The sequence below is a fragment of the Purpureocillium lilacinum genome, assembly GCF_023168085.1.
Source record: "Purpureocillium lilacinum CBS 284.36 DNA, scaffold_2, whole genome shotgun sequence".
NCBI classification, from domain to species: domain Eukaryota; kingdom Fungi; phylum Ascomycota; class Sordariomycetes; order Hypocreales; family Ophiocordycipitaceae; genus Purpureocillium; species Purpureocillium lilacinum.
Window position 1 is genome coordinate 3,996,820 of NW_027072112.1, and position 15,492 is coordinate 4,012,311.

General features: G+C 59.0%; 6 protein-coding genes across 6 annotated transcripts; 3 read left to right on the forward strand and 3 right to left on the reverse strand.

The window, feature by feature from the left end:
- Positions 1-937: 937 nt before the first annotated feature.
- Positions 938-1,744, forward strand: PLICBS_002974 (uncharacterized protein; the record flags this gene model as incomplete). Its single annotated transcript, XM_018322692.2, has 3 exons — positions 938-1,169; positions 1,258-1,608; positions 1,659-1,744. 3 exons carry the CDS (start codon positions 938-940, stop codon positions 1,742-1,744), a joined length of 669 nt encoding a protein of 222 aa, XP_018177922.2.
- A 264-nt stretch (positions 1,745-2,008) lies between these two features.
- Positions 2,009-3,516, reverse strand: PLICBS_002975 (uncharacterized protein; the record flags this gene model as incomplete). Its single annotated transcript, XM_018322693.2, has 4 exons — positions 2,009-2,178; positions 2,247-3,118; positions 3,213-3,370; positions 3,475-3,516. 4 exons carry the CDS (start codon positions 3,514-3,516, stop codon positions 2,009-2,011), a joined length of 1,242 nt encoding a protein of 413 aa, XP_018177923.2.
- A 663-nt stretch (positions 3,517-4,179) lies between these two features.
- On the reverse strand, positions 4,180-8,650 carry PLICBS_002976 (uncharacterized protein; the record flags this gene model as incomplete). Its single annotated transcript, XM_018322694.2, has 3 exons — positions 4,180-4,401; positions 4,462-8,475; positions 8,558-8,650. 3 exons carry the CDS (start codon positions 8,648-8,650, stop codon positions 4,180-4,182), a joined length of 4,329 nt encoding a protein of 1,442 aa, XP_018177924.2.
- Positions 8,651-9,921: 1,271 nt separating this feature from the next.
- PLICBS_002977 (uncharacterized protein) lies at positions 9,922-11,673 on the reverse strand (the record flags this gene model as incomplete). The annotated part of the gene is made up of 1 exon (XM_018322695.2): positions 9,922-11,673. The coding sequence occupies one exon, from the start codon at positions 11,671-11,673 to the stop codon at positions 9,922-9,924; it is 1,752 nt and encodes a 583-aa protein (XP_018177925.2).
- Positions 11,674-12,900: 1,227 nt separating this feature from the next.
- Positions 12,901-13,920, forward strand: PLICBS_002978 (swr complex subunit; the record flags this gene model as incomplete). Its single annotated transcript, XM_018322696.2, has 2 exons — positions 12,901-13,214; positions 13,269-13,920. 2 exons carry the CDS (start codon positions 12,901-12,903, stop codon positions 13,918-13,920), a joined length of 966 nt encoding a protein of 321 aa, XP_018177926.2.
- A 426-nt stretch (positions 13,921-14,346) lies between these two features.
- Positions 14,347-15,389, forward strand: PLICBS_002979 (uncharacterized protein; the record flags this gene model as incomplete). The annotated part of the gene is made up of 3 exons (XM_018322697.2): positions 14,347-14,623; positions 14,674-14,762; positions 14,829-15,389. 3 exons carry the CDS (start codon positions 14,347-14,349, stop codon positions 15,387-15,389), a joined length of 927 nt encoding a protein of 308 aa, XP_018177927.1.
- Between the last annotated feature and the right edge of the window lie 103 nt (positions 15,390-15,492).

The following is a 15,492-nucleotide window of genomic DNA, read 5'->3' on the forward strand; positions in this document are numbered from 1 at the left end:
TGAACCTTGTCGGATGTCATGTGCAAACGGGCACTTCTCGCCCTTGGAACAGGACCCTTGGAGAAGGAATCGGCAAGGGATCTGTGCGCGTGAATCTCCATGCGCTGTCGTAAAGCTAGGCCCACTACTTGCAGTACCAGTCGAACCGGCACTGCTGTCTGGTCTTTCGTCTCCTTCGGCATGAGAGAAAGGACAGGCAGTACCGTTGCGGCAACGACCCTGGGAAAAGAATCGGCAAGGGGCTGCTTGTCTGGGCCGCGAATGTGGATGTAGCGGACCAGCTTTCGACAGGAGAGTCGCGCTCTTCATATCCGCTGGCGAGGGCTTTAATGGTTTGCGACTCTGCGAGAATAGACTTGTATCAAAGGTTCATTCCTCACCAAAATACTTTGTTCATTCGGATCTTGCCAGCGTGCGGAGGTCGGGCAGCACCGCAGCAGTGTCTTGTGGCCGGAGCCACGTGATGCTGTGTCACATCGAAGAAACACGCGTGCCGAGGGTCGATTGACGGGTCTGAGTATCATGCATCCCCAGTCTCGAAGACTCGAGATTGGCATCGAGGCGCAGTAGGAGTAACCACTTCTTACATACGCCCCGTCTCCACGGCGATCTCTCGCATAGGTACAATTTGCCCGGTGGCCCCGTCCGTGTGCCGCCTTCAGTGCCTAGTCTGGCATCTGGCTCCCCCAACACGGAGTGGACCTCGGTGCCGCTAATAAGCACCTTAACCCCCAAAAACAGGTGCAACACCGGCAGCGGCAACACCAGCATCCTCAACACCACGCCCGTCCATCGACCTGTCTACCCGTTTGCTGGCTCTGACCCCTCAACCCATCGCGCTCGCGCCTCGCCAATTGGGCCTCTCTTCGTCTCCCATCCCATCTCCCACATTCTCCGATTTTCTTTACGCACGCGCTCGCGCACAGCAACAAACATCATGGCCTCCAACCCCTCCAAGACAGCGGCGACCAAGCCGCCCGCTTCGCCCGTCAAGACGGCGTACCTGGTGCTCTACAACTTCGCCTCGGCTGTCGCGTGGAGCGTCGTGCTGGGTCGCGTCCTCGCCGTCTGCGCCCTGCGTGGGCCGCAGTTCACCTACGCCGCCGCCGGCGAATGGACCAAGTGGACGCAGACGGCCGCCGCCCTCGAGATCTTGCACTCGCTGCTCGGTGCGTCTCTTGACTCCCCGTCCTCCCGCTGCCTGTCTCCGTCCCAGTACCCCCCCAAGCTAACCGTTGTGTCTTGCGACTGTCCCAGGCGTCGTCCGTGCTCCCGTCTTCACCACCCTCACGCAAGTCTCGTCGCGCTTCCTCCTCGTCTGGGCCATCGTCGACTCCTTCCCCTTCCTCGCCACATCGCCCTTCTACTCGTCCATGCTCGTCGCCTGGTCCGTCACCGAGGTCATTCGCTACTCTTTCTTCGCCCTCTCTCTGTCCGGCTGGCAGCCCGCCGCCCTGACCTGGCTGCGCTACAACACCTTCTTCGTCCTCTACCCCGTCGGCATCACCAGCGAGTGCGCCCTCATCTACCTCGCCACCGTCCCCGCGGCCCTGCGCAACCCCGTCGAGCCGTACATTCTCTATGCCGTCCTGGCCATATACGTTCCCGGTATGTCGTCCTTTTGTGCTTGTGTAGCCGCGTAATTTTAACAAGGTCAGGCTCCTACATGCTCTACACATACATGATGTCCCAGCGGAGAAAGGTCCTCCGTGCGCAAAAGGCTCAGACCGGCAAGGCCCAGTAAGCCGCTAGCCCTAGGATATGCCTCAGGTCCGGCGACCATCACTGAGGTACCGATTTGCTCGGCGTGCTGCATGAAACAATGTATTTTGCGGATCGGGCATCATTGAAGACACAAATGCGCCCGTTGTCCCGCGTATAGCGGTGTGATGTGCGAATAGGGAGCATAGAGCCGGTAGATCGGATCAGAATGGGGGTATATAGACGAATCACGACTGTACTCTAACTACCTAATGTATCAAACGATTCATCAAGGCTCCAGCTTCTTCTACGCCCATGCGTTTTCCAGCCTCATTTCACCAAATTCCTTGCTGCTCCCCTGGCCGACCCTTTGCGTGCTAGTCTCGTACCATTCGTTTTGGAGCCATCCTTCAATCAACCCTGCCGCGTTGTCGGCCAGCGTCTCATATGCCGGATTCTCGCCAGGCTCAAACATGCCTGTATGGTCGCAAGGTCAGCCGCCGAATCCAAGTCGCCCACCAAAGGAGAAAAGGGGGCCAACGTACTCATGTGCGCCTGTGTCTCGTCTGTGGCCTTGTCATTGACGGCCTCGCGCCACTCCCCCGCGTCCATCTTCTTGGGCAGATTGCAGAACGTGCGATCGGGCCCCAGCACGGTGCCCACCATACTGACCGTCTTGGAGGGCGCCGCTTTGCCCAGCCGCGTGTACAGGTTGGCGAAGCCTACATCAAGCTCCTCGCTCAGGCGCACCATGCCACGCACGCGCTTCTTGAGCTCCTCGGGCCGGGCGAGGCTCCCGACGAACTCGAGGTGCGACGACGCCCACGTCCACCCCGTGGTGATCTGATCACGGTTCGCCCACGCAGCCGCCCCTCCCGCAGCGACCGCGCCTGCCGCGCCCGCGAACATGGCAACTTTACCCCATTTGCCCCATTGCGAGGAGGACGATGACGAGGGGCCTGGAGACGGGGACTTGGGCGGTGCTGCGATGGCCTTAGACGCGCCAGCGCCTGCGCCGCCGGCGGCCTTGCTAGTCGACCCCCAGAGACTGCTCCCTAGGCCGCTCAGTTGCGAGAGCGTCGCCGCAGCGGCCTGGTAGTTCTGGTACTGGCCCTCGGCGCCGTGCGCAACGACCCCCGGGGAGATGCCTAGATACGGCGTGTCAAATGCCAGCACGCCCTGGACGTACGGAAACATGAGCGCGTTGAAGGGCTTGCCGCCGCTGCTGCCGCCGTCGTCGTTCTTTTGGATGCCGTCCTCGGAGTAGATGGGTTTCTCGGAAGCCAGCGCGATGACCATCTCGGCGGCGACAATGCCGCCCATGGAGTGGCCGATGAGGATGGTGCGTACCGATGGGTCGACGGTCGGCGACGGCGTGCCGGCCGCCACCTCCAAGTCAATAACCTTCTCCTCCAGCCTGTGTTTTGGTCAGGGTCAGCACAGGGAACAATTCCCGACACGACGAGATTGTCCCGCCCCTTAGGGGCAGGAAAAAGGGATGGGACGCTCACCAGTCGCGGAAGCGGCTCACGCACTGCCCCAGGTCGCCCCGCGTCTCGTACTTGGGGTAGACGAGCACCCGGACGTCGACCTTGGGCAGCTTGTGCGCGACCGCATCCCTAAGGTCGCGCGTGAACTGGTAGTCGGCGCCGAACGTCTCCTCGCCGCCCTGCGCAGCACGTCGCTCGTTTAGTTACACTGGTTACAGACGGGACACGGGGGTTGTGCGACTGCTGCGGGCGACAGCGGCGGGGTGTGTCTCTCTCAGCTTACCTTGAAGCCGTGGATGAAGCACAGGACCAGCGTCTTCTTCATGATGTCGCCATTGATGCTCGCCGGCTTCGCGATGCCTGTAAACTCAGCTGCTAGACGAACGCGATGCGGGGCGCTGTAAAAGTAACAGAAGTCGAGGGTCGTGGTTGAGGCCAGGCCGACAGGTGGTCAAGTGTGGCGAAGTTCAGCCTGCGCCTATCAGTCACTTGGTCTTGATCGCCCACACCATCGCTGACACATCCGGCCGGCCACTCGCGTATTGCATCACAGACGCCTCCCGTCCAGTCGCCTCGTCAGACGCTGCCATTTACGGCAGTCTCGTCCCCTCGCATCTTCATTCGCTTCGCGTGCACGTAGACGCAAGGTCGCACGGCGCTGCTGTGGGTATGTGCAATAGTACATTTTAAGTCCTTAGTCTAAACAGTTCTGCTCGCTCTCCTCTGTCCGCCTCCCTCCCCCCATCTGCTGCGCGTGGTATACGACTTTCTGTCCTGAATCTCTCCCGTCGCTCTGATACACGTGCCCGATATTCCTGTCCGCCAAACGCCGTGACCATCAAAAAGTGCCTCGAGAAAGAGCAAGCATCAACCAGACGCCGCCTTTGCCGGCCATCACACCGTTGCACCACTACACCGCGTTTACAGCATCACAAGACGCCAGCCGAGACCGGCCGCCTGCCCATTACACACCGCGTCAAGCCGTGCTTCATTCCTCGTCGCTTTGGCCGTTCGTCTTGGAGCCGTTGGCTGCCGCCGCTGCCGCCGCCTCACGAGCACTGCTCGAGATGATCTTGATCCGCGTCCCACTGGGCTGCGGCGTGCCTCCATTCCCGGACGGCGCGGCAGACCCCGCCTTACCTCCGTTCTCGAGCTCCTGCAGCTCGGGGTGCGCCTCCAGCTCTTCGCGATACTTGGCGGTGAAGAACTCCTAGTCGCTGCATTAGTCACGTTCCCCGAGTCTCCGTCGGCGTGGAATCCCCAAACTTACATCCATAGTCTTGGCATCCTGGTAGAGGATGCTTCCGTCCTCGTTGTACGTTTGGCAGTTCTTGATCATGAGGTCAAAGTCCTTGCGCATGTCCCCTAGGCTCGAGTACTCCTCCTTCTTGATGCGAGTGTTTATGTTGTTCATGCAGATGGGGTTCTGAATGATGACATAGTAGTCGGCATAGTCGCGCTTGGGCGGCAGCTTGATGAACGGGCCGATGACCAGCCGCTTCCCGGCGTCCGACTCGTCGTCTTCCGCGGGGGGCTCGATGTCGTCCACCTCAAGTGCCATCAGCGCGTCGTACAGGCTCCGAAGGCTCTTTTGCAGGATGTCGCGCTGCTGCGGGCTCAGCTTCGAGTCGGCGTTGTTCAGGCCAACCTTGCTGGGCCGCCCCTGAGGGCCACGGCGCTTCTTGGCTGGTGGTTCTTCCTCGCCATCCTCCGCCTTGCGCTTCTCATTCTTGCTGCCCGGCTTGCGCCCGCGCTTCTTGGGAGTCTCAATCTCTTCCGTGCTGGCCCGGCTCGCTGAGGGTGATTTGTCTGCTGCGTTCGTTACGGCGATCTTCTTCATCCGGTTGGCCTCGCGCTTGTCCTTGCGAGCCTGTTTTCGCGCGGCAGCCGCCTCGGGGGAGTCCTCGTCGTCATCGACCGCCATCAGCCACTGCTCTTCCGTCAGGCCGTCGTCGTATCGCACTCTGGTGCGTTCGCGAGCGCCTCGCCCGAGAATGACTTCCTCGCTCTCCTCCTCGATGGGGTTGCCTTCGTGGAGGTAGATGTCGGGGAGCTCTTCCTCGCCCATGAGGCGAGGCTTGGCCTTGGCCCCGGCGACGGCACCGTAGACGGGATCCTTCGCCCGCTCCTCGTCAATCTTCTGGAAAACGCCCAGCTCGTCATCGCTGCGAGCAAGCATCATGTTGAGCTCGTCGTCTTCCATCTCGTCCTGTTCGCCGGACTCGGCCATGTCCGCCGTCTCCAGGAGTGTCCGGAGCATGGCGTCTCGATCGGTTTCGGAAGACTTATTATCAAATCGACCGGCCTGGATGACCTTGCCATCCATGTCCAGCTTGAACCTTGCGCGTTCAAGGATCTTTTCTTCAACCGAATTGGAGCTGATCAAACGAAGGATTCGCACCTCGTTCTTCTGTCCAATACGGTGGGCACGATCCTGCGCCTGCAAGTCTTGGTGGGGGTTCCAATCGGAGTCATAAATGATGACTGTGTCGGCTGTCTGCAAGTTGAGACCGAGACCACCAGCGCGCGTCGACAGCAAGAACATAAAGTACTTGGAATCGGGGGCGTTGAACTCTCGCAGGAGGTCGGATCGCTCGTCTGACTTGGTCGTACCATCCAGACGAAGGTACTCCATCTTCCTGTAGCGCAGGTAGTCCTCCATGATGTCCATGATGGCGGTCATTTGGAAGAACATGAGCACCCTGTGTCCGGTCGCATGGTATTTGGGCAGGATGCGATCCAGCAGCTCGAACTTGCCAGCCGTCCTCCAAAGCAAGTCATTGCTTATGCTCATGGGGTTCATGACGTTTTCCACCTCGTCGAAGACAAAGGGGTGATTGCAGAGCTTTCGCAACTGCATAATCATGTTGCTCAGACCACGAGCATTCGTCTTGCCTCCCTTGCCGTCGCTCACAACGAGCTTGTTGTGCGTGACCATTTGCTTATACAGCTTCGACTGCAAGGCAGAGAACTTGCACTTGATGACCTTCTCCGTCTTGTCTGGCAGATCCTTTTCCACATCCTTCTTGAGACGACGCAAGAGGAACGGTCGCAGCACCTTGTGCAGACGTCGAATGACGAGAATCTGCTCTTCTTCGGTGAGCTCCATCTTGTCCTGGCCACCCGTATTGGCGAAAGGAGTGTTAAACCACTCGTCGAACGTCTTGACAGACTTGAAGATGTTGGGCAATACGAAGTTGAGCATAGCCCACAGTTCGGCGAGGTTGTTTTGCAGCGGGGTACCCGTGAGAATGAGGCGGAAGCGTGTCGAATAGTACTGTTGAATGGTGGCACTGAGCTTGGAGTTGGTGTTTTTCATGCGGTGACCCTCGTCGATTATCATGTGGAACCACTTGATCTTGCTGAGGATCGGGCGGTCCTTGATAATGTACTCGTATGTCGTTAGCAGCACTTGGAATCGACCCTGGCGAATCTTTTCCTGCTGTTGCTTTCGAGCATTCGGCGGGCCCTTGTACACGATCCTGGAGACCGACGGCGCCCACTTCTCAAACTCGAGGTTCCAGTTCGTCAGCGTGCTGAGAGGCACGATGACAAGGTACGGGCCACTCTGCTGCTTCCGCTCAATGAGGTATGTAATCAAGCTGATGGTCTGGATAGTCTTGCCGAGACCCATTTCATCGGCCAGAATACCATTGAGGTTATTGTTGTAAAGCGACAGCATCCACTGGAGGCCCTTGAGCTGGTACTCCTTGAGGGTGCCACCAACAAGAATGTTGGCCTGCTCTGTGACGTCTTCACGGATGCGATGAGCAACCGCGTAGTAGTCAATCTTTTTGCTGCTCTCCTCGTCTTCGTTGTCGCTCTCCTCCTCCACAAAGTTCTCCGTGTCATCGCCGTACGCCTCAGCAGCTTGCCGTTGCTGAGCCTTAACAGAAGACGCAAGCTGGTGCAGGAAACCGTCGGTCTGGCGGAGAAGGTGGGTGATACGGGTATCCTTGGCCTGGTCGAGAAGCTTGAGATACGCCTCTTCGTCGTTGGCCTTGAGGGCCTGAAGACGCTGCTTGGCGGTTCTCTCGATACGCTTTTGCTCCTCCTTCTCGATGTTGAAGTGTTGGGCGTACATGAGGCGGCTGAGCTTGTGGGACTTGGTGCGCTGGGTGTTGGCGGCCTCGTGGATCTCGGAACGGTGATGGCAGATGGCGCGGAGGAAATCGACGTGCTTCTTCTTCTCGCGATTCTCGCGGGCATCACGCTGCTGCTTCTCCAGTTTCTCTGTGATGCGAGCCTCGCGGACGTTTTGCTTCTTCATGCGGCGGTACAAGGAGCGGTTGGTGGTCATGGCGAGATTGTCATAGTGCATCATCTGGCGGCCAATCTTGTCACGCAGGGCGCGTTGCTTGGCGTACAGTCCCAGGCCCTTCATCTCGATGATGGCCTTCAGCTTGAGCGACTCGTCCGCCTCAAGCGTCTCCTTTGTCGAGTCCCAATGTGCCAGGTTGGCAGGCAAGTTTTTAAGCTCAGCGTAGCGTTGGCTCATGCGGTTGAACACGACGACTTCTCGCTCGTAACGAAGATGATCAAAGTCAACTCCGGTCGGAAACACGCCAGGGATAAACCACCGGTTCTTTCGCTCGGCGTGGTCCATGTATTTGATGGTCGGCCGAATCATGCTCGTACCGTACGGCGACTTGACCGTCTTGTACGTGTGGGGTTTGGGGAGCGATGAGGACTCGTCTTGCGACGTCGCCTCTGGACCCGCGGTGGGTGGTTTTGAGGGTTCTTGGCCGGGCTGCGTCGTCTTGACCGGTGTCGTCTGGGCCGACTCGGTGGACGCAGCCTGTCTTCGTTGCCGCTGGTTGAAGATGGCTTGTTGCAGCTGGGCAGAAACTCCCGCGTTCTTGGTGAGCAGCTTGAACGCATGGATCTGCTGCCTCAGCAGAGCGAGCTGCTGCTGGCTGAATTGGCTAGACTGGCCCGGCGCGGGGGAGGGCCCGGCGGTGACTGAAGAGTTCTGGCTCGGCGCCGCCGTCGTGCCCTGAGGTGTAGCAATTTGTTGTTGAGACTGCGGCGTTCCTTGTTGAGGCCGCGCAGGCTGCATACCATTAACCGTGCCGTTTGGCCCGTTTGGCATCTGCTGTTGCTGTTGCTGCTGCTGCTGCTGCTGCTGTTGGCGCTGTTGCTGCTGCTGCTGTTGCTGCTGCATAAACTGCTGCTGGTTCCGGCGCATGGAATGCTGCTGTTGGAAGCTCAGCAAGAAATGGGAAGCCTTCATGTACTCGGGGTCGGTGGGAGGGACACCCTGTTCCTTCATCTGCTTCAATTTCTATAGCCCAGTTAGACGCATTGTCGGCAGGCGCAGACGCGACAAGATTGATCTAGCGCGTGGCAAAGAAGCCCAAACTCACCCTGAAAACCTCTTCAGCCTGCTGCTTGGTCGCGCCGGCAGCCATGGGCGCGCCAGGATGCTGCACCGCTGGCGGAGCCTGCACCGACGCCATATTGGGCTGTGTGTGTTTTCTGACACAGTATATACCAGTATACCACCCGAACAGAGATGGAAATTCAGTCTCGGCTTATGTACGGTGCATGTCGAGGAGGGCGCGGGCGAATATCAGAGGTCGTCGCGGCGCGGTTGGAGCGTGGCTGCAGCTCGAGGTCGCGGTAACAAAAACGAGCGTCCAGGAACCGAAAGCGGCAAATTGTCGCGTCGACTGAGGCGGCGATGGAGGGAGCGTCGTCGTTGGGCGTGGGCGGGAAGTGCACGTCGTGGAGGCGCGTCAGGGCCGGGATGCTCGTCGCGCGAAAAGTTGCTGCTGCCGCTGCTACTGCTGGAGTTGCGGCGCCGTGGGGGTAGCACCGCGCCCCAGGGAGGCAAACGGAGGGAGGCAGACAGGGAGCGAGGGATTGAAAAATGTGCAGAGTTGGTGACGCGGGCGCGTCGGGGCGGGAAGCAGGAGCGTGGGCGGGGTGCAAGTCGCGTGCAACGCCAAGTTGGCGAGGATTGGAGATGGCCGCGATGGTTTGCGAGGGACCTGGCGATTTTTTGGGATGCGCGCGCGCTCCTCTGGGCTGCTTGATGATGGGGAGTGGTGAAGACACAACCGACAAGATTCGCCCGTGACGGCTGGTGCGGTTCAGCGGCGCTCTGCCACAGTAAATTTCAGCACGGCCCCTGCGCAGGCAGAATCCCGGCCGTAGCCACTCAGAGCCAGCGCTCGCCCGCGCCCGCGCCCGCACGCGCCCCCTGGGCCACTGTTGAGGGGCGCTGCCTACGGCCGACCGCCGAGCCTGAGGCCGAAAGGGGCTTAGGCTGTTAGGTAAGCGGATAGCTACGACTACCAGTCACGTGAGGCTTTCTCCACCAGGACGCGGTGCCGTAGCAGCGTCTTGCAGCGCGTCTCCAGGGGCCTTGCGACAGGTGCCTGTCGCCTGAGCGTGGTTCCCCCGCTGGTCGGATACCTCCCGTCGCAACCTGACCAGAGAGAAGCTCTTGTATCTACCGCTGCTTCGAAGAAGCAAATCCGTTCCGTCCGAGTCCTCATGGAAACCCACGCATCGGCCAAATCAGTCCTCGTCCGCCCATCGAGGAAGTTCTGTTGCTCCCGTTCCTGTCCGACTGCATCAGTTGCCATGATCGCGGTTGTGGGCATGCATTATATTGTAGCTTCTTACTTTGTAGACGTGATAAATCTTGGAATAATGCGGCCTCGTTGACCGCGTCCGTGAGGAATGGATGCCAAAGTATGGTACTTTACCGCACCGTGACTCATCACCGCTTCACCTTCTTTTTGTCTGGCTCTGCGTCCTCGTCACTGAGCTCCGCGTACTGAGTCTGCGGTTGCGTTTTGCTCCAGGCCTTGGTGAACATGGGGTCGTTCTGAGCTTTGTCTGCGTATTTGAGCAGCGCCTCGCGTGGGTCCTCGTGCAACATTCGAGCTAGGGGGATATTCTCAGCAACATGCTTCTCGTCCGGCTGTGACTTTTGGAATGGTGTCTGCTGTGGGATATGAGGCCGCATGGGATCCTTGGAGCGCCCTGTGCTCGTGACGCCAGCCTTTCGCGAGCCCGCCAGGCTGCCAGGAGTCACAATGGCGTCTCCTGAGATACCAACGGACTGGTCCATGGTAAACTCTGGATTGTCGTCGATGTGGCGCTTCTTTGGTGCCTTGGACATAACCTCGACCGCTCCTCGACTCGACATCGTTGGATTGTAAAGGACGTGTGTCTCGGCATTGGCCGAGCCTGTGATGATCTGGTTGATTTTCGGATGCCAATCAACAGCAATCAGAGCGGAACCTGGCGTGATCGGAGTGACGTGTTCAGCACGGAGATTGCCCGGGTTGAGGATGTGGAGGTGGCCCGTCGTTGATCCAGTGATGATGCTGGTTGAGTTGGGCGCATAGCGGATGTTGCTCGTCGGATAGTGGTCGGAAGTCGAGAGATGCGAGACAGACACCAGCGGCTTGGTGAACTTGCGTGTGTCCCAGAGCTTGATCAAGTCGTCTCCGCCTCTGGTAACGACCATGCGACCGTCGGAAGAAACATCGATGCCCCCAGTCCAAGTCTGGGACTTGTGCGCATCGCGGATTTCTCCTGCCGGCCTTGAAAACGGACCGTTGCCGCTGTACAGGACCAATGTCCCGTCGAGGGCCGCAGCGACCAGAACATTGCTTCCGCCCGAAGCGGCTGCACCCCACGCAACGGCGGTCATCTTTGTTCGACCGGCCGATCCAGCAGCCTTTGACTTGAAGACAACAACCTCCTTCTGCGAGCGCTTGTTGTTGACATCCCAGATTCGCAAGGTACTGTCTGTACCAGCGGTGACACAGAGATTCCTGTCTGCCGGGTGCCATGTGCCCGTGGTTATCTCGGAAATGTGACCTTTTGTATTGTGCATGTCCCGGAGATACATGTCGCCCTTGACGAACTCGGTCAAGATGTCTCCGTCGCGCGACAAGATCTTGGCTTGCGGATGTGCCGACACGCAGAGGAAAGCACTGCCAGAGAGCGGGTTGAACTCGACATGGTGCACGGGGTGCGACTCCGAAGAGGCTGCTGAGCGCTTCGACTCATAGGCATCGATCGTTCTGAACGCCCGCAGCGTTGTCGGCGTCATGGACGCAAAGTCGTGAAGATTGATGTTGCAGTCGAGCGAGGCGGTGGCCAATCGTCCTCCAGCGGGGTCCAGGGCGACAGTGGTCACGGCCCGGGTTTGTGTTTTCAACACCAGCTCATGCGATACGGGGAACTCGTCCTCGTCATCACCGCCATCGGATGACCCAGAATCATCGCTGTCGCTCGAGCCCGAGTTGGCGCCAGGCTCGGTTCTGCGATTGCTTCCGTCTTGTATGGCCGTTTGGACTGCTGGCGCTTTGTCTACAACGCGCTTGCTGCGGTCGATTTGGGCGGCAACGTTGGCCTCTCGGGTCTGCTTTCCAAAGGCGGTGGGCAAGAACGCCCTCATCGGATCGTCGGCCGACAGCTCGGGGACCTCGACGTCGAAATCGTCGTCGCTCGCCATGGTGGGAGGGCGAGGCGGGACGAGCGGAGAAGTGCGAAAGGAGGGATTAAGGAGGGAAGAGGACGGACTGCTGAAGGAGGGGAGGGGAGAAAAGTTATTAGCATCCTGCTGGGCTAACTTTTGGGATATTACTGCTCGCCGGCTCCAGCCAGGCAGTCCCGGTGACTAAGCTCCGCATTCGACCACCAAACCACGGAACCTCATTGACGTTTTACTCACCCGCTATAGACGCCTCAAAGTCGTGCTGGACGCCGTGTCTTGCTGGTGGCGGGCCAGTGGTTTGCATTCAAATCTCTCTTGCGCCTCTTCCCTGAAACACTACGCTCCTGGGTGGGAGAGACCGACACTGAGAAACACCAGCGGAATCATGCTCCAACACCCCTGTGATTGTGGCCCCTGAAGGCAGAGTCGACGGGCGGCTCCCCTCATAGGTAAGGGTTTGTTTGTGCTCGTGCTCCTGACGATTGGGACAAACATGCGGCGACAAGCCTTGAGGGGAATTGGGACGTGGCGCCACAGCCACGGGTAATGACCGCCAACTAAATCCACAAACAAGCGGCTGTGTTGTCACCAGACTTGGCCAAGAACTCGGCTCTTTCCGGGGTACCACGCAGGCACCCCCGGTGATGGAACCCATTTCGCTCCAAATTGAAGGCCTTCTCGGGTATCCGTCACCCGTAGCTATATTTGTAGTGATTGTCCTCGACATGTCATGGGACGGCGAGGAGTGGACGAAATGCAGACAACGGATGCCTTTCACAGTACAGCTACCTCAAGGCTCCCGTTCCCTAGATGGGGGCATCGCAGACAGGCGAGTTCAACGCGTGCGCGCAGGTCGGGCAGCATGTCCAGTGTGAGACCGCGAGAGGGATGGCAGCTAGGATTCCCACTGCCATGGTAACATGTGCCCACACCCAGGACATCCTTTCTCAATGAATATACATATTCTCGTAGGTTTCGCGCGGATCCTCAGGAAGTGCTCGACGAGCTTTGTCCAGTCGTTTTTCCAAGTCGAGAAACTTTTCTCGCTGAGCTTTCGTCTCCCAAATCCCGAAGCAATTAAGTTACCATCAACAGGAAGGCATGCACGTTGTAGTGGTAGCCTATTGGTTGTTCACCGAAGACCTTCCCCACACACCGAGAACGGCACTGCACTGGTACCTGTCGCGCTAACCGCGACAAATTGCCCGCTCTCACTACCGAAACGAAACAGCATCAGGAACAACGATGTCGCCAGATCCTTCAATAGACGCCGAAGATGAGCCTTGTGCCTCCGAGGAGGACTCCGACTTTGCGCCGGATGAGGCACAGGGTCCTGCCTCGGAGAACTCGGGCAGCGACGACGACACCCCCAACGAGAAAGCCAAGAAACGGAGCGCGGACAGTGGCGGCGATGATGGGTACGACAACTCTGGCGACGAGGCCATCATATCGAAAGGCCGCAAACGCCAAAGGCGAGCAAAGAACAAGGGCGAGGCCTCAGACGACGAAGCGGGCGGCGAGGGAGGTCTTGTCAAGACCAGACGGCAGCGCGCCGAGGAGTAAGAACCTGATCGTGCTCTTCATCCAAAGGCTATGCACTGACAGCCATAAAGGAAAGAAGAACGCAAATACGCAGCGGCCCAAGGGCCTGTCACTATTGATGTCGATGCCGTGTGGCAACAGATGATGTCGGGCAAAGCCGTCCAACCAGCCACCACGACGACCGGCGAGCCCGACGATTCGAAAGTGGACTCCCACGGGGCTGCTGGCGATATCCAAGATACTCAGCGCGATGGAGATTCATCAGATACGATACGAATAAAGCGTACATACAACTTCGCTGGGCGCGTCCACACGGAAGAAAAGGTTGTCGCCCGTGACTCCGCCGAAGCGAAGCTCTACCTCGCCTCCCAAGGCCAAGACGCCGCCCCGCTCGATGTTTCGCCCACCAAGCGCGCGACGAAGAAGGCCTTTCGTTCAGCGTTTGAGCCTATTGTCGACGCTGGTCCGGGACGCACCGATCTAAACCTCGGAGTGACAGCCAGACTCCAGGCTGCCAAGGAGGCTCAGGCGAAGAAGCTCAACACGGTGGAGAAAAGTCGCATGGACTGGGCAGGTTTCGTCGACAAGGAGGGCATACAGGACGAGCTCGAGTTGGCAAGCAAGTCGAAGGGCTCGTATGGCGCGCGGGAGGCGTTTCTGGCGCGGAGCGAGGCGATCAGAGAGGACGAGGCGAGAAGGGCAAGGATGGCCGCGAGGGCATGATGGGATCGCATTACGGTTATTGGCGTTTCGGACGATACCACGGACAGCCTGGATTTCAATTGTGTACAATATCAAGATTATCTCGAGCGAACGCAGACGAGCTGCCTGGAATTGAGCTACAGTTCACCAGCCACAAATGCCGACTTCGCCATTTGTGAGCAGGGGGGGGGAGATCTCCCTAGCAATTTAGACAACATATGATTTAGAATATGTTCCAATCTCATTCAAATATGTACATGTCGAGACATAGAGTGCTTTGTCGCATTCACAGGCCCGATCCTGCAGTGTGCGCTGGCCATGCATAGTGGGACCCAGACGTCAGCCATGCGACCCTGGATCCCACCCCAGAAAAAAAGTTGGCCGTCGCCCGTCCTCCCACCCCTCAACGCAACTTTTCTTCAGCATCTCGTCGAGAACCCTCCCACGATGACCGTTCTCGGCAAGCGCAAGGCCCCCGAGCCGCCGGTCTCGCGGGAAGACGCGAACGAAATCTTCAGACGGCATTTCGAGTCGCGGTTCGCCCCCATTGAGGTCGAGAAGCGGCCGGTCGCCGACGATGATGGCGAAGACGAGGTCGACGACGGCGACGATGATAGCGATGACGAGGCAGGCCCACGGCGGCCACGGCGCAGCGCAGGCAGCGACGATGATGAAGCAGAGTGGGGAGGTCTGTCGGATGACGAGATTTCGGACGATGAGGACGGTACGGTTACAGGTTTCGCGTTGTGGGAGCATGGACTGACGGCTGCGCAGACGTCCCGACTGTGGAGGTAGTAGATCACTCGAGCTCGCAAACCCCGAAAGCGACTTCCATGTCTAAACGCGAACTCAAAGCTTTCATGGTATGCACCCCTCTGCCTCAGAAACTCCCCTGTTGTCCCCCACCAGCCGCTAAGGACTTCTCCCAGTCCTCTCGACCGCCCGACCAGGCCGACCGGACCCAGCTCCAATCCGCACAGCCATCCGCAAACTCCTCCAACGCACTGCCCGAGGATGCCCCCTCGCTCCTCGCGCAGGACCTCGAGCTCCGCCGCCTCCTCGCCGAATCGCACCTCCTCTCTCGCAACACCCAGCCCTTGACGTCGCTCTCAGCCAACACCGTCGAGCCCAAGGCCTTTGCTGCGGGCCGCACTCGCCAGCGCGCCACCGACATGCGCATCCAGGCCCTCGGCTCCGCCCTCTCCATCCACAAGCAGGAGAAGATGCCCATGAAGATGCGCAAGGGCATGGTCGCTGCCGCTGACGCCCGCGAGGCCAAGCGCAGGCGCGAGGCCAGGGAGAACGGCGTCATTCTTGAGCGGGACACCTCCGGTAAGGGCAAGGGCAGGAGGAGGGATCGCGGGAGGGATGCGGCCGTAGATCGACCGGGCGTGGGGAGGTTCAAGGGCGCGGAGCTGAGGCTGAGCGAGCACGATGTCAAGAGGATTGAAGGCGGGAGGGACACATTTGGCAGAAGATCAAAGAGGTGATCCGACGTAGGATCTGGCCTCCACTATGTTTTGACGCTCACGAAGCGAGTTATGGCGTGATGGGCGTTGTCCAATTCCAAAGCCAGAGTCACATGGCAGTCTC